We start from the raw sequence: 17,620 nt of genomic DNA, 5'->3' as shown, positions 1-17,620 counted from the left end.
GACACTTCCAGGGGTTAGACAGGACACTTCCAGCCAAGTTTGCGAGCTGTTATCTGTCATCCGTGCTGAACAACAGATTGGCTAAAGAGAATTGTTTGCACATGGAGCGCCCCACTTTGCAATCCAGCCAAGGTGCCCATGCAGATATTTGAATGCAGGCACAGTGCTTTGGGACGACAAAAAAGGAGAGAGAGACTAAACACACGTCCAATTTTATTTAATTGGCTTCAGACCCATTATATACAAACCTAATTTGACAATCATTTTATGTACAATGTGAGCAAGCCTTTTAATAAAAAGGGTTAAATTACAAATCTGTAAATCTTACAAAGTCCAAATTTTAGAACATTTCCCACCATGCTGTACATCAGTTCCGTGTTAGCCAATATACATACATACAGACTTAAAATTATTAAACCTTACCATCAAAAACACAGTGTATTATTTAACCTTAGAAGCACCCCCCCCCCCAAAAAAAAGAGAGGAAGGGTATTGCACAGACTAACAGAAATATTTGCTGTTGTTACACGAGGACTAAGCTGAACCTAAATATATCTAAAACACTTCCACCCAAAATCTCAAGGCATTTTTGGCATTAAAAACCCATTTGTAATCACAATTGCACTATCAGAATAATCAGTATGCGATTATCATTTGCCTGTATATATATATACTTAAGGCTTAGTGTCCCGTTTCTATTTTAATTGTGGTGTTTTAAGCAAATGCAGAGGCACGTGGTAAATGAATTTGTGTTTTCTATTTAGAAAAACCAGTCTTAAATAGCAGCACAATTTCCAGGGCGGGTTGCTAATTCAACAAAGCTGGGGTATTCAAAACTGCTGTTGAGCCAGCACAAGAACATCCTCCGTATTCTTTGTCCTTGTAGCATTGCAGTGGGGAAGAACATGCATGTCTGTGGCCAAGCAAGAGGGGACTGGGGAAAGTCAAAAACAGAATGGCCCTGCCCCTTCTCATGTCAACAATGATCCTTACTTTCCCTAAATACTCTTGCACAGTGCTGCCAGATTTCAGGAAAACGCTATTTTTTGCTGCTTTCAAAGCTCTGTTTAGTGTTCTCAAAGTGAAGACTTTTCGTTGACCTGCTAGAATGTGGCAGGAGTATACAGGGGGGCCAGCAAAGTGTTTGGTTTCCTGCTATGACCCATGCCAATGGCGTGGCTCATGGCACAAACCTAAGCAGTTACAGCGCAAGTGGGGAACCTGAAATCGTACACCCATCATGTGATGCTATAAGCCAAACCACGACAAGAGAAGATGTGAAATGGCAGTATTCTCCGTAAGAACTGCAGCTGCTTCTCTCCTCCCGCAGACGTACTGCCCTACCCTTAAGCTAAGCCAGGCATAGACAAACTCGGCCCTCCAGATGTTTTGGGACTACAGTTCCCATCATCCCTGGCCACTGGTCCTGTTAGCTGGGGACCATGGGAGTTGTAGTCCCAAAACGCCTGGAGGCCCGAGTCTGCCTACACCTGAGCCTAAGCCATGGCTTAGCATCACTTCTGAAGCAAGGCTTCCGTTCTCCGAATGGAAGCGTAGTTGCAGCCGTGAAAGGACTCGGTCCATAAGCACAACTCTGCTTATGGATAAATTTCCATGTGCCCAATATTTCCATTGATCCACTGCAATGGCAGGCAATGTGATGCCCTCAAGGTTTTGCCAGACTGCAACTTCCATCATTCCCCAACCATTGGCAACAGTGATCTGGTCTGATGGCAGTGCATCCAACGACATTTTGAGGCTACCACATTGGCTTTCCTTAATTATTTTCTTCAAAAGTCAGAAGACTCGTAAGTTACTCAGTTTTGCTGGGATCCTCCCAAATACCATTGGAGAAATGGTATTTCTCCAATGAACAGTTCCCACAATTTCTCTCGTTTGCTCCCCTGAATTAGTCTTTGTTTACCAGCCTGACATTTCTTTATAGTTCTTTTTTATTAAAAAAAGCAAAACAACAATCAACATAATGCCCCCAAACAATACAATATAGAAACCCACCCGTAACCGCATAATTACATCACCTTGTTTTTTTTAAATTTTTTAAAAAGGTGACTCATTCCAGAATATTCATCAATACTCCTTCACTTTTAAATCTTAATGAACCAGTTTCACATTCATAAATGTTTCAACACTTCCAGATTATCTTTGGTATTGCTACAATAATGACAGCTTTCATTTTAACTTGCTCGCACATGTATAAATGCACATTCTCCATTTCAGCCCTGTGTGAGAATTGCTTTAGTCCCTGAAATCCCAGTTGATCCCTACAATAAGCAGCAAAGTTATTTCCAATCAGAATTTCTGCACACCCGAGCCAGATTTATTCAAACAAACCCACTAAATACTTTTTTAATAACCTTTGTTAAAAAGAACAAGCGCTAAAATCCAAGAGCACTGATCCTTTAAATAAATAAATCATAATAAATGGGAAACCTGTGGCCTGCAGAGATGTTGTTGGACTAAAAATTATCACCCTGGATCTTTGGCCATGCTGACTGGGGTTGGGAGTTGAACAAAATCTGGCAGGCCAAAGGTTCTTCATCCCTGAAATAATTACCAAATTTCCAAAGACATCTGCACAAAAGTCAAGGAATAAACTGAAAATTGCTTCTATTTCTCATGTAGTTCAACATCTTTCCAGCCTGGAAAGAAATTTGTGATCCACTCACTTCAACTTGCATAGATAATAAAACAACAACTTATTGACCAGTTCCATAAAACACCGGGTTTTAAACAATACTCTCCCAACAAGCAAGCGAGCAAAGCCCTACAACGTATGGCAACGACAACAACAGCCCAACAACGTAAGACTTTGCCCTGGAGGTCAATATTTCCCCATGCAAATTCAGGTCTAAAACCAAGGCCTCTGGCTTTAACCATCGAAGAACGCCCTGGAATCCCAAGCAATAGATCCTTCAGCTCTCACCCAAAACTATGGCGCTCCATGCGCAGGAAACTGTGGCTCCCACTTAGTCAAAAGAAATAAGGAAAACACAGGTAGCGCTTAGATTCTCCTTTGCTGTATCTGAAATGTTCTTTGAAAAAGACATTTTAGCATACCGCAGCCTTGTGCACGACCACCTCTTCCTCATTACCAAAGGATCGACAACTTTAGCTGATCACTTTTTGGAGTGTGCAGGTGTGTTTCAGCCATGCGCAACTCCCTGCTGCTGGAGACAGCATCTCCTCACAACACACTAAGCACTGCTTGCATGCGCTGGGCCCGGAATCGCCATCCCTTTGTGGAAAAATCTGCTATCGTGGCATTGCTGGATCAGATAGTACACCTTTTCTTTCCAGAATGACCCTACCTCTCAAGTTTAATTTCCAGCAGCATGTTCAGAGCAGCAGGCCTACTTCCCGCTTCTCCCAGGTTCACATACATTTTAAACGTCCTGACAATCCAACGCGCAACGTCCAAACTGGACGGCGGAGGCACCGCCTGAAGAACAGTTCCCAGCTGCTCGATACGATTCTAATGTCGATTGCAGGATTCAACTAAGGGCACAAGGAAAACTCTCCCCACCCCACCAACTGAGTCTGAATCATTTTCATTTTTAGATTTCTGGAACTACGGAACCTTGGAGGTGAAAGAAGGAAGCGTGTTTGTCTATAACGGACAGGAAATTTAGAGGCATTGGTTAAGATCCAGAAGACTGCCCGTATCCTGCTCAGGTATTAAATTGGATCTTTTGTTTCTTTTTTGGGCAACAAAAAAGTTGGCCTGCTCTCACAAGGCCAACTTTTAAACAACAAGCTAGTTCACAGAATGCTGGGGTGGGCGAGCGATAAACTACCGTAGCTATGCACATACCCATTTGCTTGTGCACAAGTAAATGAATTTACTGGATCACAACCTATATAACTATATATTATGTCAACCGTTTGGTGATGTCGACAATCACATAACCCAGACAAATTTGGCAAGTGTTCAAAAACTTTCATACCAATGAATGCTGACCTCAAAATATTTGTCAGCATTCACTGGCATGTATGCAAAAGGCTTATAGAAATCAATTTTTCAGATATTCAGCGAACTTACCCATGATTGCCAGCATTAACCTGTGAATGTCAGTTAAGTATCAAACACACACACACATATATGTACAGACAAACATGTTATAAACACACACAAATATACACATATAAACATATGAATGCATACATATCTCTCACAAACAATTCATTTGCTTAAATAATATTGAATCAGCTTATTTCGTCAAATTCTAACATATAAACACAATTACAAAAATGACAGGTGCTATAGGCTTATTCCCCATATCTGCCCGCGGAAACTGTGCTGTCGCTTCAAACGTAACCGAGCAAGTTGAAAGATACGATTGGAAAATAATCAGAAGATTAAATAAATGTGTGGGATTCCCCAAGAGGAGGCAGGAGCAGAAATCACATGGAATCTTGCGTGTTATATTCAGTCTCTCCTGATGAAATCTGGCTGATGCGTTTGCTGGAACCCCACAACTTTCGAGAGAGCTGTCCCACACGCATCTGTTTCGGGTAATTGAGAGAAACAAAAAGAAGGGGAGGGAGCGAATAAGGGGAATAAATTAAATAAAAACTTCAGGAGATTCTGGAAAACGCACAGAAAGCACAAGATATAGCGCGCGCGCACACACACAAACAAACAAACAAACATAATGGGCAATTTATTCCTAAAATAATTCAGTGCTTGGACAATTTTAGGGCACACAAATAAGCAAAGCAACATGGATGTCTGCCTTGTGCTTTCCGACTGTTATGGGGCCTTAATGTCAAGTGGTTTTATAAAATCAAGAGGGGGAAAGGAATTTAGATCTCTGACTTTGTGGTGGCGGTTTTTGGTTTTGTGTTTTTAATAAACACAGTTTTTAAAAGTCCAGTGTAAGGGAACAGAATCGATTTTACGGTTTTGCTAGGGAGTTAAGTCTCATGGAACACAATGGGATTCACTTTTATTCCAAACAAGCAGAGGACAGAAATGCACCTAGAAAAATGCTATGCTTTAGCAGGAAAACTAAAACGCTTGACAGTGAATCAGAAGGAATACGATTCTGCACAACAGCAGCAAGAAGAAGATCATCATGGTGCCAAATCTGTACACATTTACATTGCTCAAGTGAAATAATTAGTGCAAGAATCACTATTTAAAAACATGTAAGATATGTTGACATAAATACATAAAAGTTAAAGCCTATGCTGACACATGTATGGCCCAATCATGCTGGTGTGTGGTCTCAACAGCACACACTAGACTGGAATCAGATATGCCCTTCTGCAAACACATTTATCCCTTCACAGTTTGCAGAACAGGCTAAGATCCTGCAGAGATTTCCAGTCATGGAAGCAACTTTTGCTAATCCCTCCCAGCCCCCTCCACTGTTCTGCCTCCCAGAGCAGCTTTTTGTGGGGCCCAGCAATTATCTAATCAATACAATATAATATACAAAAAAGGAATACTGCTAGTGCAAATGTTTGATCCAGCAAACCAATGGATCAGGCACAGGTTTAAGTTTGGACCAGAGGCAAGCGGTGCAAAACATTTCAGAAATCTGCGGAGTGCTCAAACCGTGTGACGCTTGAGATAGGGGAAAAAACTGCAGAGCTTTTTTTTTTACATGATCTTCATGAATCAAACAGAGATAGTTATCAGTTACTTCCTAGCATCTTCTGAAGATGTTAGTCCAGAGGTTTGCTTGACTTAGGAATGCCCTATTAGGCATCACTGTTAAAATTAGAAGGAATTCTCTCAAACTCGATGCAATGCGGCATTCTCCACTGGTCCACAAAGCTTATGTCAGCATCCTTTCTCAATGGCACTGAAAGATTTTGGTGCAGTTGTGTCACAGAACCATCACAGAACAAAATAGCAGTATTTTCCCTTTCCTTAACTCTATCGGACAGTGATAAGGTGGTGCTTGACTATAGCTTTTAAGATCAAACCCAAATGCAGTAAAGCAAAGACAAACAAAATTCCGCAGGAGTTCATCCTTGTCTGTTTAGCGTTCTTCCGAAATCAAATTTCGTAACTTGCAAATGGGAGTGGTGCATTAGTGTTTAGAATGAAATGTTATACGGCGGGCAGCAATGTGCAAGTTCAGTTCAGCCGGCTTCCCGATCTAGCAAGCAGCAGAAAGTTGCAATCTCAGCTACGGTAAAACCTCTGTATTACTCCAGGCACACGCCTGATTCTGCCCCGCTCCCCAATGTTTTTCCCTTCTATGCTCTCGTTTCCAGCAGAAGACCTTCTGGAAAGAAACCGCAAGAACACCTCGGAAACTATTTCTTCCCCTGGGAAAGCTCAAGCTTGCTCTGACGTTTGCCCTGCCACAGAGGCGACCGCTTGCCCAGCTGGAAAGCAGAAATAAGCGAGCTGCCCACTGTTCGGTAGATAAAGTTCCTGATGGTAGGTTTTACCTCTGCCGGCTTCCCGACACCGATGATGATCAACTTGCCGTCCTCGAGGCCCACCAGAATATGACTGGACTCTTTGGTCACAGAGACACAGCGGATCGGCAGCCGCATGGCCAAGGGGGAGGTGCTGGGGCTGAGGCTGAAATAAATGGGAACAAAACAGCCTGGTTAGCAACCCCTAGAAAATGCACCAAAGTATATTGTAGAGCAGGGATGTCTAAGAGGTCGATCGTGATCTACTGGTAGATCCCCGTGAGGTTTTGGTAGATTGCGGTCGATCGCTTGGTCCCTGTGAGGGACAGGGGATATCGCGAAGTCCCTCCCCTCCTGAGTTCAAGCCCGTCCCCGAGCAAAGGGGAAAGCAGGGAGAGTTCCGATTCCAGTGGGGAAGCAGGAAGTCGGGTCCGAGGCTCAGGCAAGGTAGAGGAGCCAGGGTCCCAGGTGGGACAGGAAGGGGCAAGCAAGGGGGGAAGACCCATCCCTCCAACTCCAGAATTACGCAGGAAGAGGAGGGGCAAGAGGATGGGTCTGCCAAAGCTTTTGTGTTGGAGAAAGACGCGCCAAAAGCCATTAGGAGGTTCTGAAACCGACTGACAACATCGCTCCGTGTAAATAGCAATGACTTGAGCACTGTAAATACGCAGCACCAATAAAAGAATAAAATGCAGAGCTGCGTAGCGTCGTTACTCTGAAGTAGTCCACTCCGGCCACTGTGACAGCAACCTCCTAATCATTTTTGGGCTACTTCGGAGTTGCCGGGATGAGCGTGTCCGAGGCGGAGAAGTGGCGGCAGATCGCTGAGCAAGCCCAGCTAGAACTGCAACAGCTGTCGCTGCAGGCGCAGGGAGAATTGAAGGCAGCTAAAGAGGAGACTAAGAAGGTCCAGGACGACCGGCTACAACTTGCGGAACAGGTGAGAGAGCTCCAGGAAAAAGAGCAGCATTTAAGGGCGGTGGCGGTAGACCTCCAAAACAAGCTGGATGCAGAGAAAAACAAGGCGGGAGGGGCTCCCCAAGTCCAAATGCTGCCAGGAAGGAGAGCAGGGACCCTTGTAAGCAAGTTCAATGGAGACCCGAAGGAGTTTCAGGGCTTTGAGACTGAGATCGTGTATGCTCTTGAGCTGCACCAGAATGAGTTCCCCGATGATGAGCACAGAGTAGCGTTTATTGTGGAACATCTCACCGGAGCAGCCAGGGAGTGGCTAAGACCATTAATCGCAACCAAGAATCCTTGCATGAAAAATGTCCAACAATTTCTAGAAGGTTTGAGGACGATGTATTCGTCCGATAGTCATTTGGACCAGACTAAGGAGGAACTGCATAATTTACGCCAAGGAAATATGACAGTTCGCGCATATTGGGCGAAATTCACCATGCTGGTGCACAGACTGGGGTGGGTTTTGGATTCGCCTCCCATGCAAGCTGCGTTTTACTTGGGTTTGAGCGAGGAGGTGAAGGATGAACTCTCGAGAGGTCCAAAGCCCAGTACTATGGATCAGCTGAGCAAAGCAGCTCTGGCGGTGGGGGTGAGGCAGGAATCCCGGTGGAACGACAAGCAAGCGACGCGCGCAAAGCGGGCTTGGTTCCCACGGTCGCAGGAGAAGCCACTCCCTCAACAACCCTTTCAGGCCACGCCTGGAGCCAGCCAGGACCAGGAGCCCATGCAGATTGATAGCGCGCGCGCGCGGGCTTTTCAAACCCCAGCGGCGCCAAGACGCAAGGAGGGAAGGGGCGGGAATTGCTTTCTCTGCAACTCACCCCAGCATCTCGTCAGAGACTGCCCACATCGCAGGGAGTGGCAAGGAAAGGCGGGAACGGTGGTGCCCTCCCCCACTGACGCAGCACCACAGCAGGGAAACGGGAAAGCCTGGCTGCAGGAGACAAGGGGCAGCAGCCAGGCACAGTCAGCAGACAACAGCCCCAGCCCGCCCACCCGCACAGAGAGGTGCAGAGCCAGCCCACCCCTCCCAGAGCAGGAGTGGTTCTAGAAGTGACGCTAACGCTCCCAAATGGCTATCCCCTGACGGTCCTCGCCTTAATTGACAGTGGGGCGTCCGCCAACTTCTTCTCGAGAAGCTTTGCAGAAGAGCACCAAATCCAGCTTTTGCAGTTGGATTTTCCTCTGCACGTAGCAACCATTGACGGCAGGGAGCTGCTGGGAGGGGCCATCACACATCAAACCCCCCCCATGAGAATGACGGTGGGAAGGCACTCAGAGACACTGGCGTTCAACGTCACCACCATCTCAGACCCCCCCATCGTCTTGGGCATGAGCTGGCTGGCGCGCCACGACCCCTCCATCAGTTGGCACCAGAGGTGCATCACGTTTGGGTCAGACTTTTGTCTGGACCATTGCATGCAGCACCAACCAGGGGAGGGGCCTCCGATAGCCACGGTGGCCACCATGCATATCAAAGGGGGTGAGGCAATACCCAAGCAGTACTGGGACCTGCAGGAGGTCTTCAGCGAAGCGGAGTCCGACCACCTACCCCCGCACAGGCCTTTTGACTGCCAGATCAACCTGGTGCCAGGGGCGACGATACCCCCAGCCAAGCTGTACGCCATGTCAGACCAGGAGCTGGAGGATCTGCGCGCTTTCATCGACAAGAACCTCAAGCGGGGGTTCATAAGGGAAAGCAAGGCAGCAGGGGGCAGCCCGGTCTTCTGGGTGGACAAGAAAGACACGCAACAGCGCCGTCTTGTGGTGGACTTTAGACGGCTGAATTCGGTGACAGAGCCCGTGGCTTTCCCCATGCCCAGAGTGGATGATCTCCTGACAGCGGCACGCAGGGGCAAGATTTTCACCAAGCTGGACCTAAGGGGGGCGTACAACTTGATCAGGATCCGGGAAGGAGATGAATGGAAAACCACGATGTTCACGCCTCTGGGCTCTTTTGAATATCTGGTGATGCCCTTCGGTTTGCAAGGGGGCTCAGCATGCTTCCAGGCCTTCATGCACCACGTCCTGGGGTCCCTCCTCTTCAGGAAATGCTTGGTCTTCCTAGATGACATCCTTATCTACTCGAATGACCCAGTGCAGCATGTGAAAGATGTCAGAGAGGTGTTGCAACGCCTGAAGGAGAACCACCTGTATGTGAAGCTGGAGAAGTGCAAGTTTCACACCAAAGAGGTGGACTTCCTGGGCTACAAGCTGTCAGACAAGGGGCTGGCGATGGACAAGGACAAGGTGCAGGCCATCCTGGACTGGCACAGCCCCAGGACGCGCAAAGATGCCCAACGCCTACTAGGCTTCGCTAACTTCTACAGGAAGTTCATCAAGAACTTCTCTCGCGTTACGGCTCCCATCACGGACTGCCTGAGAGGCAAGCAGAAGTTCAAGTGAACACCAGAGGCGCAAGCAGCGTTCGAAAGCCTCAAGAGAGTGTTCGCCTCAGACCAAAACCTGTTCCATGTGGTGCAGGACGCGCCCCTACGCATTGAGACAGATGCTTCTGAAAAAGCTGTGGGCGCAATTTTGTTGCAACTGGACGCCAACAGGGAGTGGAGACCCTGTGCCTTCTTCTCCAGGAAGCTGACACAGCCTGAACGCAACTACACAGTGTTTGATAGGGAACTTCTTGCGATCTACGCTGCGTTCCAGCACTGGCGACACTTCCTGGTGGGCGCGAAGCACCCCATCCAGGTGTGCACAGACCACAAGAACCTGGAGTTCTGGAGAACTGCCAGGGTGCTCAACCAGCGGCAGATACGGTGGGCAGAGTTCTTCTCGAACTTCAACTTCTCCATCCACTACATCCCGGGGGAGCAGAATGTCAGGGCGGATGCCCTCTCCCGCAAGCCAGAGTACATGGAGGAGGAGGCGCCACCAGCCCCAAGGCACATTTTCCCCCCGTCGGCATGGTCCTGCGGAGCAGCTGTGGTGAGCGAGGCAGAACTCACAGCACTGACGGCAGCGGATGAATTTGCCAACCGCATCTTCAGAGAACTGAGAGGGGGGAGGGAGCAGGCAAAAGACTTTGCAGAACGCAGAGGGCTGCTTTTCTACAAGGGTGCGCTGTACCTACCCACCACCCAGCTTCGACGTACGGTCCTCAAGCAGATGCACGACAACCCTACAGCGGGGCATTTTGGAAGGGACAAAACCGCTCACCTAGTCATGAGACACTTCTGGTGGCCAGGGGTGCGGGAAGATGTTCGAGACTATGTAAGGGGCTGTACCACCTGCCAGCGGGCGAAGGTGGTCAGAGCAGCGCCACCAGGGTTGCTGGAGCCCTTAGCCACACCACACAGGCCGTGGGAAGTGGTGTCCATGGACTTCATCACAGATCTGCCTTCGTCCAGGGGTAAGACTGCAGTGTTGGTGGTGGTGGACCTTATGTCCAAAATGTGTCACTTTATACCGTGTGCCAGGGCAGTCTCGGCAGAAGAGACAGCCAAACTGTTTGTTGATCACATTTTCAGACTGCATGGATTACCTTTAAGGGTTATTTCGGATCGTGGCCGCCAATTTGTTTCCAGGTTCTGGCGGCGGCTCATGAACCTCCTACAGGTGGAGGTCAGCTTGTCGACGGCTAGACACCCGCAGACCAACGGACAAGCGGAGAGGGTCAACGCCATTCTGCAGCAGTACCTGAGATGCTACGTCAGCCAGCGGCAAACGGACTGGGTGGATCGCTTGCCACTAGCAGAATTTGCCTACAACAATGCAGTGCACGTCTCCACAGGGGTGTCGCCCTTTAAGGCCAATTACGGGCGCGACCTCAGATCTTTCCCAGAGAGGGAGAGGGAGGAGGAGGAGGAGGAGGGCCCACAGGCTGAGGATTGGGCAGAGGAACTGGAGACGGTGCACCAGCAGCTCAGAGAACACTTGGAGAGGGCCAAGGAAGCGTACAAAAAGGGGGCAGATCGCCACAGGCGACAAGGGGAGGTCATCAGGGTGGGGGACAAGGTGTGGTTGTCCTCGGAGGGCCTTCCCACCAGAGGGAGGTGCAAAAAGCTGGCACCCAAAAGGCTGGGCCCCTTCACGGTCACGCAACAGGTAAACCCGGTGGCATACAGGCTGGCACTGCCAGAGGACATGAGGGTGCATCCAGTGTTTCATAGATCGCTGCTGTCGCCGTACAGGGAAAGCAGCAGGCTCCGAGACAGCGAACAAACCCCCGAGGGAGGGGGGGAGAGGGAAGGCAGGGAGCAACTCAATGAGGCCACGGCCATCCTGGATTCAAGGTGGGGGGTGGGGGGACTGGAGTACCTCATGGCATGGGAGGATGCTCCACCGTCCCAGAATGAATGGGTCCCAGCCACTCAGATACAGGAGGAATTCTTGGTGGAAGAATTTCACGCCCTCTTTCCCCACAGACCCAAGCCCTGGCACATGGAAAGGGAGGGGGAGGAGGAGGAGGCACGGGAGAGCAGCTCACCATGGCGCTGGGAAGCGGAGTTTGAGGAACCAGAGGATGAGGTATGGGTGTCACCGAGATCCACCCAGTCAGAGGAAGGAGCAGATTGGCAGAACGTTTTTACCCCCACCAGCTCTGACGCCACGGACTTTTTGGGATTCCCGTCCGCCCAGGCGGAAGGGGGGGGCTCGCAGGACTGGGGGGAGGTATTCACACCAACGGGCTCGGAGAGCACTGAGTTCTTAGGCTTCCAGTCGTCACCGACACATGGGGGGGGCCTGGGGAGGGGTGAAGGAGAGCTTGGGAGGGGGGTGGATGTGAGGGACAGGGGATATCGCGAAGTCCCTCCCCTCCTGAGTTCAAGCCCGTCCCCGAGCAAAGGGGAAAGCAGGGAGAGTTCCGATTCCAGTGGGGAAGCAGGAAGTCGGGTCCGAGGCTCAGGCAAGGTAGAGGAGCCAGGGTCCCAGGTGGGACAGGAAGGGGCAAGCAAGGGGGGAAGACCCATCCCTCCAACTCCAGAATTACGCAGGAAGAGGAGGGGCAAGAGGATGGGTCTGCCAAAGCTTTTGTGTTGGAGAAAGACGCGCCAAAAGCCATTAGGAGGTTCTGAAACCGACTGACAACATCGCTCCGTGTAAATAGCAATGACTTGAGCACTGTAAATACGCAGCACCAATAAAAGAATAAAATGCAGAGCTGCGTAGCGTCGTTACTCTGAAGTAGTCCACTCCGGCCACTGTGACAGTCCCTTTCCTTAGCGTTGATAAAATCGAATCCTGCCTCGCCCTCCATTGTTGCACGATCTGCAGAACGGAAGCCTTAAAAAACGGGGCTTTCCTCCCTATAAAAAAAGGTCAACAAGGTCAACAACTTTGACCTGAAACCCCCACCCCCAAAAAATGGGGGTAGATCACTGCCACTTTTTAATTCTGTAAGTAGAATTAAAGTAAGCAGTCTCTTGGTTGGCCACCCCTGTTTTAGAGGATGTCTGGATACAGGGAGAATATTGACATTGACTGGCAGGCCTTATAGTTATGGGAAGTCCAACGTCAGAAAGGACGAAGATGGTCTCAAAGCAGGGGTGGGGAACCTTTTGACATATATTTGCATATCTGTCACATGTGCCACATATTTGCATATGTGACAACAGCAACTAGAAATCTATATGCACCAAACCGGAAAGAAGAGAAGCTTTCCTTTTGGGAATTATAGGGACAGAACTACCCAAACTGTATAGAACAGGGATGTCCAACACGCCGATTGCGATCTACTGGTCGATCCCTGCGAGGTTTTTTTAGATTGCGGTCTAGAAGGGAAGCCGGAGCTTAGAAACGGAGGCTGTTATGTGGCCAGTGATCGTAAGTTTACTTGCTGCTTCTGCTCCTCCCCCAAATAGGGGGCCTTCCCCCTCCCTCAGAAGAGGTGGGGAAAGTTCCCTGATCCCCTTAAAAATGGGGCATTTCCCCTCCCCAAAAAAGGTCAACAACTTTGACCTCAACCCCCCACTGCCAGATTATAATTTTCAAAGTAGATCGCAGTCTCTTGGGAGTTGGCCGCCCCGGTATAGAAATTTATTCATGTATGCGACCGAAGCGGCAAGAATGTTACTTGCCCAAAAATAGAAAGAAGAAGTCCCAGCAAAAGAAGAATGGATACGAAAACTTATGGGATATGCAGAAATGGCGAAACTTACCGGGGGGGGGGGGGATAAGAAATCAAGATGAACTTTTTATAAAAGAGTGGAAATGGTTTATTGAATATTTGCAAACAAACTGCAAACAGGTAAGAACATTGGCAGGATTATTGTAATAACCTGCAGTTTTATAAGAGTATATGTTTAAAGTAGAGGAATAAAAGAGCAAATTATGTTATGCAGAAGATATAAAAAACAAACTTAAGGAACCGGAGAAAGAGGGAGAAGGGAGTCAAGTTTTGGAATGTTAAAATGATTGTAAAAGTATGGAAATGCATAAAACTGAAAATCGCAAATAGAATATATTAAAAAAGGAAAGAAGAGATGGTTCCAATGAAGGAGGAATGGCTTTGAAAAGTTACGGACCAGGTGGAAATGGAAAAACTGGCAGAAATATTAAGAATTCAAAACGATGAACTTGTTAAAGAAGAATGGAGGCCTTTTGGACTATTTGGAAAAGCACTACAAACAAATGAAATCGCGGGCAGGATTCAAGAGAGGAGCAGCGAAAGAAAAATGATAAAAGTGATTGTATTAAGAGGGATTTTGGTAATACAGTGGTACCTCTACTTACGAATGTTTCTACTTACAAATGGAGCTCCGTCCGCCATCTTTTTCTACTTACGAATTTTTAGATAGGGTTGCTTCTACTTACGAATTTTTTCTCCCAATGCATTCCTATGGAATTCGACTTACAATTTTTTTCGACTTACAAATGTGTGTTCGGAACGCATTGAATTCGTAAGTAGAGGTACCACTGTAGATGAGAATTTGGTATACAATGCAGTAGAAAAGAGTTTGAATAAAAACACTGGAGGTGGGAAGTCAAGGCATGAAACAATGTAAGTTGCAAAAATTGCAAAAAAATATGGAATTTTAATAAAAATTATATTAGGGGAAAAGGATGGAGATGGTCTCAAAGCAGCGGTGGGGAACCTTTTTCAAGCTAAAGGTCCCATTCCAGCATGGGCAGCGCCTTCTGGGGTCAGGTGAAGTTTCATGCAAGTGTCTAGAGAAGCTTTTAATGTTCAATAGACTACTATAGTTTAATATTTTGTTGGAAGCTGCCCAGAGTGGCTGGAAAAAACTCAGTCAGGTGGGTGGGGTATAAATAATAAATTATTATTATTATTATTATGGGTGGGGCCAGGAAGAACCAGCGAATAGTAAGAAAAATCCTTAATTTATTTCAATGGCCCCGAGTGCTGGGATTGTGGCTAAGTAAACGTCAACTGTTGGTTCAAGTTGGCAGCCCCAGCCATGGATGGGTGCTTCCCGCCCCTCCCAGCCGTTCTCATTACCTGTGGAGATCTCGTATGGATAGAAATCCCTGGAGGCTCCCCATGACAATATATTCCCCAGCCACGCACAGATCCGACACGTCCTCTTTCAGGCTCTCTGAGCCCAAATACCTTCCATTCACAGAATAGAGATGTAGTGCATTTTTATCCTGAGAAAAAACAAAACAGAACTGATTGCCGGGGACTGCATAATGAAGGCATTTCTTCAGAACAGAGTCAGGTAAATACTGTGAGAAACAAAGAGACGGACAGAGAGAAAAGCAAACCTTTCGCTCACGCCAGACCGCAGCAATTTTAAATTGTGCTTCTTTTTTTAAACATAATTTTGATTAAATTTTCTGTTTTACAATTTCAGATAAGCATTTGACATACTTAAAATATCAATGACTTCCCTTCTTCTCTTTCCATGGTTCATTTTGCATATCTTATATCCCTGCATATTTTACAAAAACTGTACCAATCGGTTTTCCATTACTGTATTACATCCATCAAAACTTGTTTACACTGTTGAATTTATCGTAATGCTGCCAGTGTTTTCAGCTGTACACAATTATTTCCCATATTTTCAATAAACATTTTCCCATCTTCTTTAAACGTATGTTCTTCTTGTTTTCTTATTCTATATCTCAAGTCTGCAAGTTGTGCATATCCTGTCTCATGTCGGGCATGTGTCTCTGCCAGGGTCCTACTCGTCTGTAGGACGACTCCTAACAGCTTCTAGGCCTTTTTGAGTCTGGCTGTCCCCATACCTTGAGAGTTGTCTTTCCTTCTACACTGGTGTGGGCGACTATATGTCCTTCCCAGGAGACGGCAAGATTTGGGACAGTGAGCGAGAGAGCTCTCTCGCACGGCGGCCTCAGAGTCTTCACGTACTGACCTTTCCGAATCGTATGCACAATCACAGTGCCGTCCTGTTCAGAAGGGAGAAAGAAAAAGCCATGCATTCAAAAAGTGTTCTAAGACCATTATTACATTATTATTATTATTATTATTATTATTATTATTATTATTATTATTATTACACCGCCCATCCGGCTGGGTTTCCCCAGCCACTCTGAGCGGCTCCCAACAGAATATTAAAAGCACGATAAAACATCAAACATTAAAAACTTCCCTAAGCAGGGCTGCCTTCAAATGTCTTCTAAAAGTCAGATAGTTGTTTATTTCCTTGACATCAGGTGGGAGGGCGTTCCACAGGGCGGGCACCACTACCAAGAAGGCTCTCTGCCTGGTTCCCTGTAACTTCACTTTTCGCAGGGAGGGAGCCACCAGAAGGTCCTTAGAGCTGGACCTCAGCATCTGGGCTGAATGATGGGGGGGAAACACTCCTTCAGGTTTCAACCCAGGTGTATTTTTTTTAAGCATACATAGAACCATGTGAAGCATTCTGCATTCTGCACTGGGTGTATCCCAGTGATGAGAGCGTCTCTGTTAGAAATAGAGCGACACACACAAAAACGACACACAGGGGAGGCTGGGGTACAGCCCCACCATCCTTAACGTGCTCCTGCCCATGGACCTGCCTGCCCTTCTGCCTTACTTGCAACCGGTCCAGGGGGCGGCATCCTTTCTCAGCAGTCTCAGCCCTTGTAGAACACATCAGGGTGGAAGATAGGGAGAAAATCAGCATCAGTTGCCTTTGCCCATCTTCTGCTCTGGCTCTGCCTATACCGTATCATTTAATTGCTTGGCTTTATCACTTGACAGGTCTTGGGGCCATTTTGGGTTTTCCCTGATCTGCAATGTGTGTGCATGTTTCAATTATATAATTCTATTTCGTCAGATACACCGGGTTTCCTTCTCCACCCTTCACTTTAAAAGAAAGGAGGAGGCAGAGGAACAATTTTAGAAATAAAGATGAAAGCAAAAAACAAAATCCTAAAACCCAATGCCAAGGACGTCACATACATACATGCATACATATACATATATATATATACACACATTGCCATTTAAAAAAAAACATTTAAACAACCTTAAAATATCAATGACTTCCCTTCTCTTTCTATGGTTCATTTTGCATAACATAAATCCCTGCATATTTTATACAAACTAAACCAGTATTCCATTATTACATCCATCAAAACTTATCTACACTGTTTGAATTTATCTTAATGCTGCCAGCATTTTCAAATGTACACAATTTCCCGCATATATTCAATAAACGTTTCCCAATCTTCTTTAAACGTTCCTTCCCTTCAAAGAAGGACGTCGCATTTTGAACATGCAACTGTACAATCCTGTACATATGCACTCAGAATTAAGTCTCGCTGTGTTCATTGGGACTTATTTCCAGATTAAGTCTGCCTAGTAGCAGCGCAGCCTAAAAACACAACTCGCGAGCGTAAATGGAAGGGGTAACAACGAAGCACATGAACGAGGTCGCCCAAGGCTTGAGCATGAAATCACGGGACAGTTATTTGCTTTCAGTGTAGTTGGGGAAATAGCAAGCAAACTCACCCTGCCCCCTGACACAGACATGTCCAGTTCTGTACTGATGCCAACACAGGATACTTCATTGGTATGTCCATACAGAATCTGCAAAGGTTTAGGTGCCAGGCCTACAGGCACGCCTCCCTGGTATAAATAATAATAATATATATTTTAACCATACAGAAGGCCCTTTCGAAACATCAATGTGCTTAGATGCAACTAGTTATTTCTAAATCAGTGGTTCCTTTTGCTTTTCTCGTGGCATAACGAAGCAATTTCTCACAAAATCAATGTATAGAAAATTGTTGCAACATACAATCCTCGTAGAGTCGTGTTTTGAATCAGACTACTGCTGGGACTGTATATACAGTGGAACCTCTATTTGCGACCATAATCCGTTCCGGAGGT

At 47.0% G+C, this 17,620-nt stretch overlaps 1 protein-coding gene across 1 annotated transcript in view; it reads right to left on the bottom strand.

Moving 5' to 3' along the window:
- Positions 1–200: 200 nt before the first annotated feature.
- Positions 201–17,620, bottom strand: part of NBEAL1 (neurobeachin like 1) — a 133,490-nt gene continuing 116,070 nt past the window's right edge. Inside the window, exons 52-56 of the mRNA XM_060281908.1 lie at positions 17,240–17,356; positions 15,529–15,690; positions 14,780–14,928; positions 6,430–6,565; positions 201–4,524 (exon numbers count right to left, since the gene is read on the bottom strand). Of these exons, the coding sequence (XP_060137891.1) occupies positions 4,423–4,524; positions 6,430–6,565; positions 14,780–14,928; positions 15,529–15,690; positions 17,240–17,356 (666 nt within the window). The 3' untranslated portion in view covers positions 201–4,422. The remainder of the gene's footprint in view (positions 4,525–6,429; positions 6,566–14,779; positions 14,929–15,528; positions 15,691–17,239; positions 17,357–17,620) is intronic.

Source organism: Zootoca vivipara, chromosome 1 (genome assembly GCF_963506605.1).
Source record: "Zootoca vivipara chromosome 1, rZooViv1.1, whole genome shotgun sequence".
NCBI classification, from domain to species: domain Eukaryota; kingdom Metazoa; phylum Chordata; class Lepidosauria; order Squamata; family Lacertidae; genus Zootoca; species Zootoca vivipara.
This window is presented reverse-complemented; position numbering and strand designations above follow the sequence as displayed.